The 12,500-nt window shown below is 38.1% G+C and overlaps 2 protein-coding genes across 2 annotated transcripts in view; one reads left to right on the top strand and one right to left on the bottom strand.

The window, feature by feature from the left end:
- LOC136833787 (uncharacterized) overlaps window positions 1-12,500 on the bottom strand; it is an 821,801-nt gene that overhangs the window by 656,887 nt on the left and 152,414 nt on the right. The window lies entirely within an intron of this gene.
- Window positions 4,999-12,500, top strand: part of LOC136833786 (uncharacterized) — a 9,888-nt gene continuing 2,386 nt past the window's right edge. Inside the window, exons 1-4 of the mRNA XM_067096041.1 lie at window positions 4,999-5,113; window positions 7,946-8,135; window positions 9,236-9,443; window positions 9,781-9,977. Of these exons, the coding sequence (XP_066952142.1) occupies window positions 5,014-5,113; window positions 7,946-8,135; window positions 9,236-9,443; window positions 9,781-9,977 (695 nt within the window). The 5' untranslated portion in view covers window positions 4,999-5,013. The remainder of the gene's footprint in view (window positions 5,114-7,945; window positions 8,136-9,235; window positions 9,444-9,780; window positions 9,978-12,500) is intronic.

Genomic DNA, 12,500 nt, shown 5'->3' with positions numbered 1-12,500 from the left:
TTTTATGTATATAAGTTTTCAAACTTTTATGTGTAAATCAAAAAACATTAAATAATAAAAGTAATAATCTCTCTCTCTCTCTCTCTCTCTCTCTCTCTCTCTCTCTCTCTTTTACTGAGATGAGAGAATTTTTATGGTACATGTATATGTTTATTTGTTTTATATGATGAATAAATTTTTTTACCTAATAATAAGTACCTTTAATTTCAAATAATAATATAACTGTACTACAAAATTCGTATGTGATACTATTCTAAACAGAGCAAATATCTTTCTCATCTTCTGTAAGAAGCTCAAGGCAAAACTCGTCAGACATGTTGATTAACATATATATATATATTTGTATATATATATATATATATATATATATATATATATATATATATATATATATATATATATATATATATATATATATATATATAGATATAGATATATATATATATATATATATATATATATATATATATATATATATATATATATATATAAATATATATATATATATATATATATACATATATATATATATATATATATATGATATATATATATATATATATAATGCTAGCTGACAACCCGGTATGCCCAGGAAAACTCTGGGAATGACAACTGATAAACTCTCTCTCTCTCTCTCTCTCTCTCTCTCTCTCTCTCTCTCTCTCTCTCTCTCTCTCTCTCTCTCATTTTCCTGTTAAGATAGTTGCTTCAATTATATTGCTCAGTATTTTTGACATTTTATATTTCACCTCTTCTCACCGCTATTCATATGAGGGCTGAACTTGAACTTAAAGGGCATTGGGAGTGTTACTATTCATCTCAGAGACCTCGAAAACTATGGATTAGACACTAATATGTCATTTTTGACATTTTAATTTTCACCCCTTCTTGCCCCCGCCCCCATTCCTATCGGGGCTGAACTTGGACTTAAAGGAAATCAAGAGTGTCATCATTCATCTCAGCGACCTCAAAAACTATGAATTAGACACTAATATCTGTCATTTTTGCTTATTTTTACATGTCACTCCCTTCCCACTCCCACCCCCATTGGTGCCGGTGATATCTTACCCCCACAGTATTCTTTTCCAGATAGTAAGTCATCTGTATACCAAAATGAGGTATAATAAATTCATAAAGTTTATTTACTTACTAAGTCTACGGGTAGAACCTGCCCTGTTTCAGGGAAGCCCTTTCCACCCTAACCCCTTTGGTGCCCTTTGGTGCCAGTGATGTCTCCACTCTCCACAGGGCAAGCTTCTTCTTAGGTTCGACCCAATGAAAGGCTACTCCCAGGTTCCGGTCCACCACCACAATGTCCTGAAAACAGCAATCCTTGCACCCTTCAAAACCTACACATTCAATTACTCAACATTCAGCCTTCAGAACTCAGGGGACACATTCCTGAGGCTGATGGACAACATTCTTGTTGAACTCTCTTGTGTCTGCTCCGTCAACATCATCTTCTCCAAGAACTGAGACCACCAAATCAGAGCTATCCAGTCCTTACTATGGGACAACAGATTAGTGGTCTGTCCCAACAAAGGGACCATCAGAGCCACCTCCACTGAATTTCTGGGTCATTAAGCCTTGGTTAGCTGTTTCCACCCTCTCCCCTCAAAATGACCATCAAGAAATACCCAACTGCAAGTATCACAGAAAGCATACAGGACTTCATGGAATGGTGAACTAACAATTCTTACCAAAAATTGCACCAACCATAACCTCCTCTCTATGATGAAATCAGCAGAAAGAGCAAGATACTCAACTGGGACAACACCAAACGCAACACCTTCAAAGCCACCAAACATGCTGGCAGGGACTACCACTCTACTCTGGTGTTCCCAATCCCACGGCCAGACTCATGCTAACAATGTCAATATTGCCATGAGTGCAGTTGCAGAACAGTTCATCATCAGGACAACTCAACTTCTAGGTTTCTGCCTCAGAAGACTAGCACCAGCTGACAAAGAGCTCCTCCCCATAAACCAAAGTACGACACTTCAGGTATTTACTCGAAAGCATCCCCTTGACATCCTGATGGACCTTCAACCACTTGTACATGCCCTGACCAAAATTCAGGACTTTTGGCCATCACTGAATTTGGGTGCACCATATACCATACACCTGAAAGAAGAACCAAGTAGCAGGCATGCTACAATGACTCACAATGCCCACCTCTGAAACACCAAAACAAGAGACTATGCACCTCTGTAACAAACCAACAATGGGAAGACATCTCCTTTGACAACACTGGATGAACCATCCTCTGCAACGCCTGCAATGGCTGCCCTTGCCCCCTCCTGCCAACAGCTCTTCAGAGAAAATCTCTCCAACTATCCGAAAGTACAACAGCCAAGTCAGTGACAAAAAAATTGTGACACTGAGCAAAATGGTACATGAAAGCAAGGGCCAAGCAAAGCCTTACATACAATGTAAATAACTTGACACAAAATCTGGCGACACTTTCATCACCTTCATGTCAACTTAGTAGAACCCATACCCCTCTCCTAAGAACCCATACCCCTCTCGTAAGGATTCAGACAAATCTTCACAACGACAGATCAATCTACATGGTGGTCTGAAGTAATGCCAAAGTCAGAAGCAATGGCATACGCCTGAGACAGAGCACCCCTAAAAGACATGGATTGGCCTGGCAAAATTAATGGGTTTGAACATATATCATACCCCCATCTATAACCCAGCAACAAATGGCATGGCAGAAAGAATCCACTGATCATTTAAGGTTCCCCTCATCACCAGGTGCCATGACTCTATCTGTAAATCACAATTACCTTGCTGTTCCTTGGCCTCTGTGCTGCTCTCAAGAAGATATCAACATCTCTCCCACAGAAATGGTATTCAGCAAAATCATCTCTGTCCCAGGCAAATTCTTCCACTCCAATGGTGATATCCAGCCTAAAGAATACCGTTCAAGATTGTAAAATCACTGAAAATCACTACATGTGCATACAAACTTACATGGATACGAAGAGAAAATACTTCTCTAGTTACCTGCACTCTTGCCACTTCATCTTCATACAAAATCATGCCCACAAGCCTCCTCTGGTACCCCCCTAAGGGCCACCTTTCCCCTTCTTGAACAAAAGGATAAAGCATTCAAAACACAACTATACATACAAGACACTGACTTACTAAGGATGTGGAATGGTCACACTGTTTATTGTAATTTCAGCTACTTTTAACATGTATCTATCACTTATATTATCATAGTGACATATAAGCATCTATCACTGTAAATTTCTCTTCCTTTTCTCTTTTGGGAGGGGATTCCCTGTAAAGCTTCAAGGTATGCTGCCAAACCTAGGTTTTGCATCTAGGTTCAGCAACCAATCACAGAGTAACCCTGCAGTCATGTCCTCTAGGTCACTCTTGTTACCTGTCGCTATGTTCCTGACTCTGTCTAGTTGACCACCTGCAACCACTATTTCGTCTTCATGCCCATGTCATATGAAAACAGGCCAAATCCATGGAATACAGTTAGTTAAAAGTGGTAAAATCCAGGGAATAACGTTAGTTGTCCCCAGATTCCTGTGATACTCCTGTCTCACTGATTACCTCTCAATTTCTGTAACTCCAATATTACCTATAGTTTTTAAATGTCTGTTATCAAAACATCTGACTGCTTTTGTTGAAAACGTTCAAAATTTATGTTCAATGTTTTAGTATTTGACTTTGCAAAAGGGCCTGTTGAGTACAGCATTGGACAGAAACCCATATGATTCGTCTTGACTTTAGTGATGCTTTTGGCCTTAGTTTCCAAACCCAGAAAGTAGGAGCTTGGGGGACCCTTTCGTGGTATTACTGTTGACATTGTAAGGAGTAATTGTTGTTGGAATCTGTAGTGACTACAAGTATATAATGACTGGTGTTCCTCGGGACAGTACTGTTTGGTCCACTACTAGTTATTTTATAAAGACATAGTATGTGGCTGGAACTAGAAAGCATTTATTGCATCGATCTCTTCTCCTGTTTGTAGATCTACAAACTGTCTAACGAGAGATTTAAATAATAGTAATGAAAATAGCAAATTGTAGGATGGATTCAAACTCTAGCAAAACTCAAAGCATGATAATTATGAGGCTTGGGCCATTGGATCCACATCCTACCCTCCCCGTCATATTTTGACAACATTTCTTTAGCTACACCTAACTTCTTTAAAACCCTGTGTCATTCTTGACTGCAGAGTCAGTGCTGAGCAACATATCCTGTCTTTCTCTTCCTCAACTGCATTGTTAATCGATATATTGATAAAGCCTTTCAAGATTTTTTTGTGAAGACTCTTCTATCACTGCAGATGTTTTCATTCTTTTAGTCTGCCGTAATTTGAATCTTCCTCTCTAGTCAGGCGTTCAGAAACTAAGTTGCATCTTAAAATACTGAAATAAACCTAATTTCCATTATTCTCATAATGCAGATCTCAATATTAATCTCTGTCACCGTCGCTGCATCACCTCACTGCACATGCGCTAATTGCATTTTTCATTCTGACCCTCCTCTGCATGGAGATCTTCCAAGACTATACTCGTACACCAAAAACGCAGTGCTAGAAATCCAGTTAATTCTAGCGGTATTGCCACTTCTTTTGTGAGGTTTCATGGCGGGCAGTTTTCCAGAAGTTTTGTTCTAGCTGTTACCAAATTATGAATGATTTTCCCAGTCAAACAATTAAAACGTTGTAGTTTGGTATAAATGCACTTTTACTGAGCAGGCTCTCAGAACCTCACTTCACAGACTAACTGTTTTATTTCGTTGATATTTTTTATTTACTAATGTATTTCTTTGTCCGTACTAAAGTGCCTTTCCTATTTAAGCTTTAAGGTTTACAGCATTTTGCTTCTCTAACACAGACTGCAACTAGGCTATCAATAATAATAATAATAATAATAATAATAATAATAATAATAATAATAATAATAATAATAATAATAATAATAATATTAATAATAATATCATTAGCATTCACTTCACTCCTTTTTTACAGACAGACCAAAGATGGATGAAGAACAAAGTATAAACCTCCTTCTCGAGACAGTGGAAGATATTACAGACGACTGGGTTATACGCCTACTCAACAACAGGAAAGATCATTCAGGTAAGAATATTTTTGAATATGCAATAAAGGAAGGTAACTATAAATAACAGATGGTTCTTCTCATGGAGTTTTATCACTAAGGATCCAAACCTGCGAAAATACTTACGAAATGACGGTTATAAGTAAAAGGTACTTGTAATCATTAATGTTGAAATATACTGTTACTGTGACACTTCCAAAAAGTTCTTTAGTGATATCAATGGTAAATATATATGCTTTACTGTCAATAACAGACATCAAAAAAATTAAATTCTCTCTCTCTCTCTGTAAGGTCTGTAAGGTAAGGTCTCTGTCTCTCTCTCTCTCTCTTAATGAAGTGGTGCGTGTAGATCTACATTATTACTCAGTACCGATAATGATATTGTAAGGGAAAATTACCTGGTTAAAATGTGAGACTTTAGTATTTTCGTGACCCTAGATTTTAATATACAGTATCTATTTGGGTCAACGGTACACTATTGTAATATTTAAAAATGAAAGTGAGCGAATATAAACCTTGGTATCTTTCTAAATACCCACAAACTCGTTTACTGTAGGATTAAATTACTGCGTGAGAGAGAGAGAGAGAGAGAGAGAGAGAGAGAGAGAGAGAGAGAGAGAGAGAGAGAGAGTAATCCTGTTGACAAACATCGAATCGCTTAAATAAACAAATGAATGACTGAAGTAGCTGCCAACTTCGCTTTCTGTTGGATTAAATCAACATTCCTAATCTGTCGTAAATCAAAAGTGTCAACATAATTTACGTATACTTGGTTATGTCAACAGTCAGCCCTCACTATCACGAATGTTTTCGATGTACGATTATCTTCGCTTCCAAATTCCCATCTGTCTGCTTCCTCCTACTTCAGACTGTCGAAGTCTTATTAGAATTTTATAAATTTAAACCCACATTATCAGCCAATTTGACTGCAACATATACAAACAACAAGACAAGAACTACATCACTTTGACGTGGAAAAAAAGTTCCTCATTACTGTCGTTTTGGATGATTATAGATTTTTAAACGTTTAACCAACCTCACTACGGTATTATTATTATTATTATTATTATTATTATTATTATTATTATTATTATTATTATTATTATTATAAGAAATAAACTACTATGTGTTTGCGTAGTTGAGTCATCGTTTTTGCCACACGGAAGTTTGAGTCACCGTTTTGCCACATCTTTCAAATTAATTGATGGATCTGTGTGTTACTTGTGCAAGTGCGTTTCACACCCTCCCATAATTTGCAATTACTTCAATTTCCAAATCCAGGTTTTCAGACACTTTACCTTGAATTTGATAGTATCCAGCAAAACTGAATTAACGCTTTGTACGCGAGCCTGGGTACTACTGAACTTGTCCTGAGAATTCGCTATAGTAAATTCTTCACCACCCCACCTTCCTCGGCTCCACCATTCTCCTCCCCTACTCTTCCTCACGTCGTAGCGTACGTTACTTCCTTCATGAATGTGATTGTTTTCTTTTTTATTTTGTTTGCACAATTTGTGATTTGTTATTTGATATATAATGAAAAAAATAATGGGTTAAAAATACAGAACAGTTTATAACCAATTGAGATAATGTACGCGATATCATAATGTATGTCAATAAATCAGTTTATCTTTCCCTTATTCCCTTATATATATGACCGTGAAATGTAACCACGCCGCAATATTCACTTATTCAGATTTATTCTTAATTTTTGAGCAGCTTTCTCCCGGCTGTAACTTCAAGAAGATGTATAGCAAAAGCATTTCTGTATCCACTGGGACATTTCATCATGTAAGCCTTCTCTGTAGTTACTGGATACACAAGTGACAAACCCGTCGTTTAACCCGACATTTCATTCATCAGCTGCAAGATTTCGAAACCCTAAATTCTGTATAACCATGTAGGTCGTTAGCTCATTTCATCCTACATGCTCAGCTGAAAATGGCAATGCTAATGTGTTCCTAAACATTCCATTACACATAACAATGTTGCAGAAGAGAGAGAGACACACAGAGAGAGAGAGAGAGAGAGAGGGTGGGGAGTGAATGAAAAGACAGACGGGGAAGTGAGGCTTAAAGAATGAGGAAGGGTCGGTGTTGGGAGGTATAAGTACCCCCAAGACTGCTTATCCGAATGAATTCGTAAATCTTGATCGGCTAGGTTTGGCCATGTCCTAAAATCCAAGGGTAAAGTGCTTTTAAAATCTGTGTTTGGACATAGAATTTTTTATCAAAAATTTGGGGAGGGTGTGAGAAACTCTGTTTCAAAGTACCTTACCAATCAATAGATTGGTTTGAAAGATATTGGCAAAAAACCATGACCTCAAATTTCCTGAAATACAAAGTAAGCTATAAACTCCTTACTTAAAATCTTAATTTATTCAAATCTAAATAAAATCTAAAAATGTAAGTGGAGGTAAATATAGCGAAAGTCAGTAATTCTAAAAGTAGACAACAACTTTAGATATACGGTAAGCTCAGTAATCTTCGAATATTATGTTTCTTCCCTTCTAGTGCTCGGCTGTGGGATTATCAGTTTCGGTTCTTGTTCTCCAAACTTTTCTTTCTCTGAGAGGCCGATCTGTCGCTTCCTTCATGCACACCCCCACCCCTACTTCCCTCCTTTTCCTTCTCTCTTCGGGTCGGAACTAGAAAAGGGAATTAGGGTGCCCTTCCATTACCCTTCGCCCTTGAAAGAAAGCGTCAAGATAATCATTTTGAAAATACAGTCCCTCTCTCCCTTTCTGGCTTCAAATGAGTTCTTCCACTTATCAGGCAAAATCCCTATTCTCAAAATGCCAGACGCTGCATGAACACACGAACACACTCACTATCCTAATCTCTCTCATCTAGGACCACGACCGGTTATCCATCTCCGGAAATGGGGCAAACATGGGTGCTCTTCGACAGACGCTTTGAGTGGATTCTCCAGCTCAAGGGCTACAATCAACATAAACTACGATCTCACACATGAAGACGGATCGGAGCAGGCAGCCGAAGAAACACTCGTCATTAAAGTGTTGCCCACGGAAGGACTGATGGCGTAAGTGAAATTACAGAAGGGCGATGGGGAGGGGCGCTGATCTTGGAATAACATTATGCAGAACAGTTTGGGATATGATCGTTAGCCAGAATTATTGGAATTTTTACTATAAAATGTGCTTTTTATTTGGTCTTTTTCGTTATTCATCTGTCTAAAGCCTACTTGATGGAAAAGATTAACGTAAATGGGCTCATTATAGTAACTGGTATGTTAGCCTTATTTTACTTTGAAAGTAATGCACAAAAATACACACGTCCGGGTGAACGGAATTGACAGTGTTAGATCCTACCCCACCTCCCCCACAAAAAAGCTGCAGGGGCAGGGGCATGAAAGAAACGAGGAGGTGAGGCTTGTAACTTTTCACACACTGCAATAACATAACGTATGTAAATGATACGATGTTTAATGGGGAAACAATTCCGGTTAAAGGAAATTGCGAAACTCCTCATAATCTACCTTGAATAAGCATTGTGCAGTTCTTTAACAACTACCTAAACTAAGCCAATGTGAAATATTCACATTACTTACTTTAAAGGCTTCTTTATATCTTATATACCATTAATAAAAATGAAAAGTACTCATTATCTGACCCAAAAAAAGTCAACTATGATTCCTTTTCTTCCCGAAAAACCTTGTTGCCCATTAGTCTTGTTTCCAATAAGAACCAACAAATTTTAAAGGAACAGACATTATTCCACTTCAGAGTTTACAACACTTACATTAGTTTTATTTCGCCTTAATCTAATGCCGACTTAAATGCATATCACAAACGTAACTATTTCCTTATCGACTTACTTATCAGAACACCTGCAACTTGCTGTATTCTCGACTTCACCTCAAGAAAGAGGCAAAAGTAGCAGCACTTTCAGTACTTTATGGTTATTTTACATTGAACACTACAATTACAAGGCCAACCGGCTAACTACGAGAGTTTAAGGAATAAAAACTCTTATTCATGACGTTGCGTTCACAACAGCATCAAAATTCAAAACCCCATTGTTAGTTAATTTTTGTTAAATCTAATTAATGGCCAACTATGCTCAATATACCGATAAATTTTTAATCTCATTCCTCAACAACTTGACCAATCTCCACCACAGGGACCTTTTAACAGAGGAAAATATGCATCACGTGGAAGTGGGCCAATATGGCAGGTTTTTGAAAACACTTCAGACCTGGGAGCGAGAAAGAAGAGGATCCGGGGGCCGCGCCATTATGGATGAACTTCTGCCTCCTCACGCCCTGGCTGTCAGCACCGACAGACATTTCACCATCGTCATGACGGATCTCCGTTGCCATGGCTATGAGGTACAGTCACGGATGTAGTAACAACGGTAACGACGACAACGCGAATATTAAATTAAAACAGTGTAATTTTCTCCCTAGTTCAAAAGGACTTAAAAGTACGAGTAGTTGACACATCAACCCAATATATACGGTATATATACATATATATAATACATATATATATATAAATATAAAGGATTATGTATAAGCATATGTATATTATATACACATATACATGTGTGAGGAGAGATTATGTAGATGCAGAGAGAGACACTATGGAGAGAATATTGAATGAGAGAGAGAGAGAGAGAGGCTTAAGAATCTTGATTAAGTAGTTGTTCTCCAACCATATTTGCAGACCATGGATTTTGAAACTGGATTGACCGAGAAACAGCTCCTGGCGACGGCAAAGAAACTTGGCGCTTACCATGGAACTGGGGTTTCATTCAAGACTGTCACAGGCATAAACCTGGAGGAGACTTTCCGTCGTTGCTTCCACGTAGGAGAGGAGGGCAGCCGCGCCTTTGCCAAGTTTGCGTTCCCATGCTTTGAACAGTGAGTCAAAAGCAATGTTTTCATTATAACTTTAAATGATTCAGTGTATTTAATCTTACACAAGTTATAACCGAAGCCTGTAGAGACTGAAAAGATATCAATCAAATCAAAATAGAAATTAATCAAATCAGGGAGGAAAACAGGGACTTCAAGTACAAAGGAAATGTAAAGGAAAGTCTAACCCAATTGACAGCAAATCATTCGGATTATCCTTTCTGAGTGAATATGTGATAGAAATAATCAACGCACAATGACGTGTGGAACAGAAATAAATTTCTGACTCACATCAGGATCGAACCCAGGTCTTTCATTTGAAAGGTGAGACAGCTGCCAACCGAGCGGATAATTCGAATGGAATGCTGTCAATTGGGTCACTGCTGAGTCGGGAAGTTGGGATAAACGGTAGTCAGCCTGCCCTGGTAATTCCTTAGGTACAGTGGTACTCAGGTTCCAACTTCTTTTATGACTTCTGTGGCTTGGTTGGCGGCGGTCTTGTCTTTCAACGCTGAAAGAGCTGGGTTCGATCCTGATGTGAGTCAGAAATTTATAGGTATATATATATATATATATATATATATATATATATATATATATATATATATATATATATATAATATATATATAATCTATATATATATATATATATTATATATACACATATATATATATATATATTGGACAATCACTTCATACTGAAAGCTACCACAGTGGTAGTAAACTGTGATACCCTAAAACTGCTGCTCTAAAACTGTCAATGGTTTGGAACCCTAAGCACCAAACTAAACAACAGAGGAGAGCCAGTTGGAGAGTTGTGAACCCAATACTCCCTAAATGGTTAGTGAGCCTCTGTCTCTTGAAGTCAACAGTAACCACATACACTAGGTCAGCGCAAGGACTGAGGAATGTTACTATGATAGTAAAGAATGATACAACCTAGAATATTACTGCTCAACGAAGGTACCAATTTTTGGGGCTACTGATAGAAAGTGCTCTAAGGCAGAGGGCGCTTATTGAAGGTTTGGATCCTGGGTGAGATGAAATGCCCCAAAAATGGCACAACGGTCTGTATGGCGTGCCTCTTTTGTTGCCAGTTTGCAGTCTCATACCCTGTAATCATGCTGAAACACCCAAAGAATGCAAAAGTCTAAGGATTTTGAATATGCATTCATGTGACAGCTGATCTGCTTCTGGAGAGAAACCTGGCCGTTTTAGCACTTTGCAAACAAAGGCAAAAGGCCAATGCCTACAGGAAAGTAAAAGGACAAAAAATAATTATATCCGGGACAGCCAAAGTATGTACTGTACGGCTAGAGGTGTAGGTAGCACTAAGTGTCAGGTAGACTCTGAGGTTTGGTGGAGAGTATAAATTTATTAGGTATGAGGATTGTATTGGCTATAACGTTGGGTGTGGCAGAAGGAAAACGTTGCAGTAGTAAATGCATATAGGCAAGGGAGCGAAAAAACTAACTGAATACTTGTGGAAGTGAGTGATGAGTAGGTAAATGTGGAAAGAAATCATGCGTTCATGACATTATAAGTGAGATGCTACTGTACAGCGGTTAAAATATGACTGAATGGCTAACCAGGATGTACAAAGTGCTGCTGTATGAGGAAAAGTCTCTGACAAATTGTGTGGGAGGATTAACTGTTTTCAGTACAAGGATAAAGGTGATTAATAATGTAAGAATTAAGAGACGAAGAAAATGGTAGGATTATGACTGAAAAGTACGATAGGCCACAGATGGATTGACTGGGAGAGGACAGTGTTGGCTTAGACACAGAAAACAGTGTGGATCAAGTGATTGTTATGAAACAATTACGTGAGAAGTCTGATGGCAAGGGAAAAAACTGTATGTGGTACACAGGGACCTAGAAAAAGCTTATGATAGAACTGATAGAGCAAACATTTTGAAGGTATTAGGAATGCATAGTATATTGGGAGCATGTTTAATGGTACGATGCTTCACAGAATAGGTGTAGAAAAGAAGTAGGCAGAGAAAAAACACTGAACAAATGTGGAAGCCAGGGTTCTAATGTATGATGGAACTGATGAACCAACACTCTTCTTTGGAAGTGAAGCATTGGGATGAATGTGAATGAAACAAAAAGGTTGACTCAATTGAGATAACGTGTATGTGGTGTAAAAATAACTGAAATAGTGACAATTGGTGAGATACATAGGAGAGATACATGGAAGAAGAAATAAAAAGGTTAGTGTAGGTGAGAGTGGATCATGGTTTTGACATGGTTTGGCCATGTGAAAGAAAACAAGTAAAAAATGTGACGAAGTTTCTTCAGCGCAATCGAGTTTTCTGTACAGTGAATAATCAAGGCCACCGAAAATGATCTATCTTTCGGTGGTCTCGGTATAATGCTGGATGAGCTGCGGCCCCTGAATCTTTAACCACGGCCCGGTGTCCTATGTCGTTGCCAGACGCATGATCCATGGCAAACTTAACCTCAAATAAAATAAAAACTACAGAGGCCAGAGTGCTGCCATTTGGTACTGTATGTTTGATGATT

This window comes from Macrobrachium rosenbergii, chromosome 52, assembly GCF_040412425.1.
Source record: "Macrobrachium rosenbergii isolate ZJJX-2024 chromosome 52, ASM4041242v1, whole genome shotgun sequence".
NCBI lineage: Eukaryota > Metazoa > Arthropoda > Malacostraca > Decapoda > Palaemonidae > Macrobrachium > Macrobrachium rosenbergii.
Note: the sequence above shows the minus strand (reverse complement) of the source record. Positions and strands in the feature narration are given on the sequence as shown.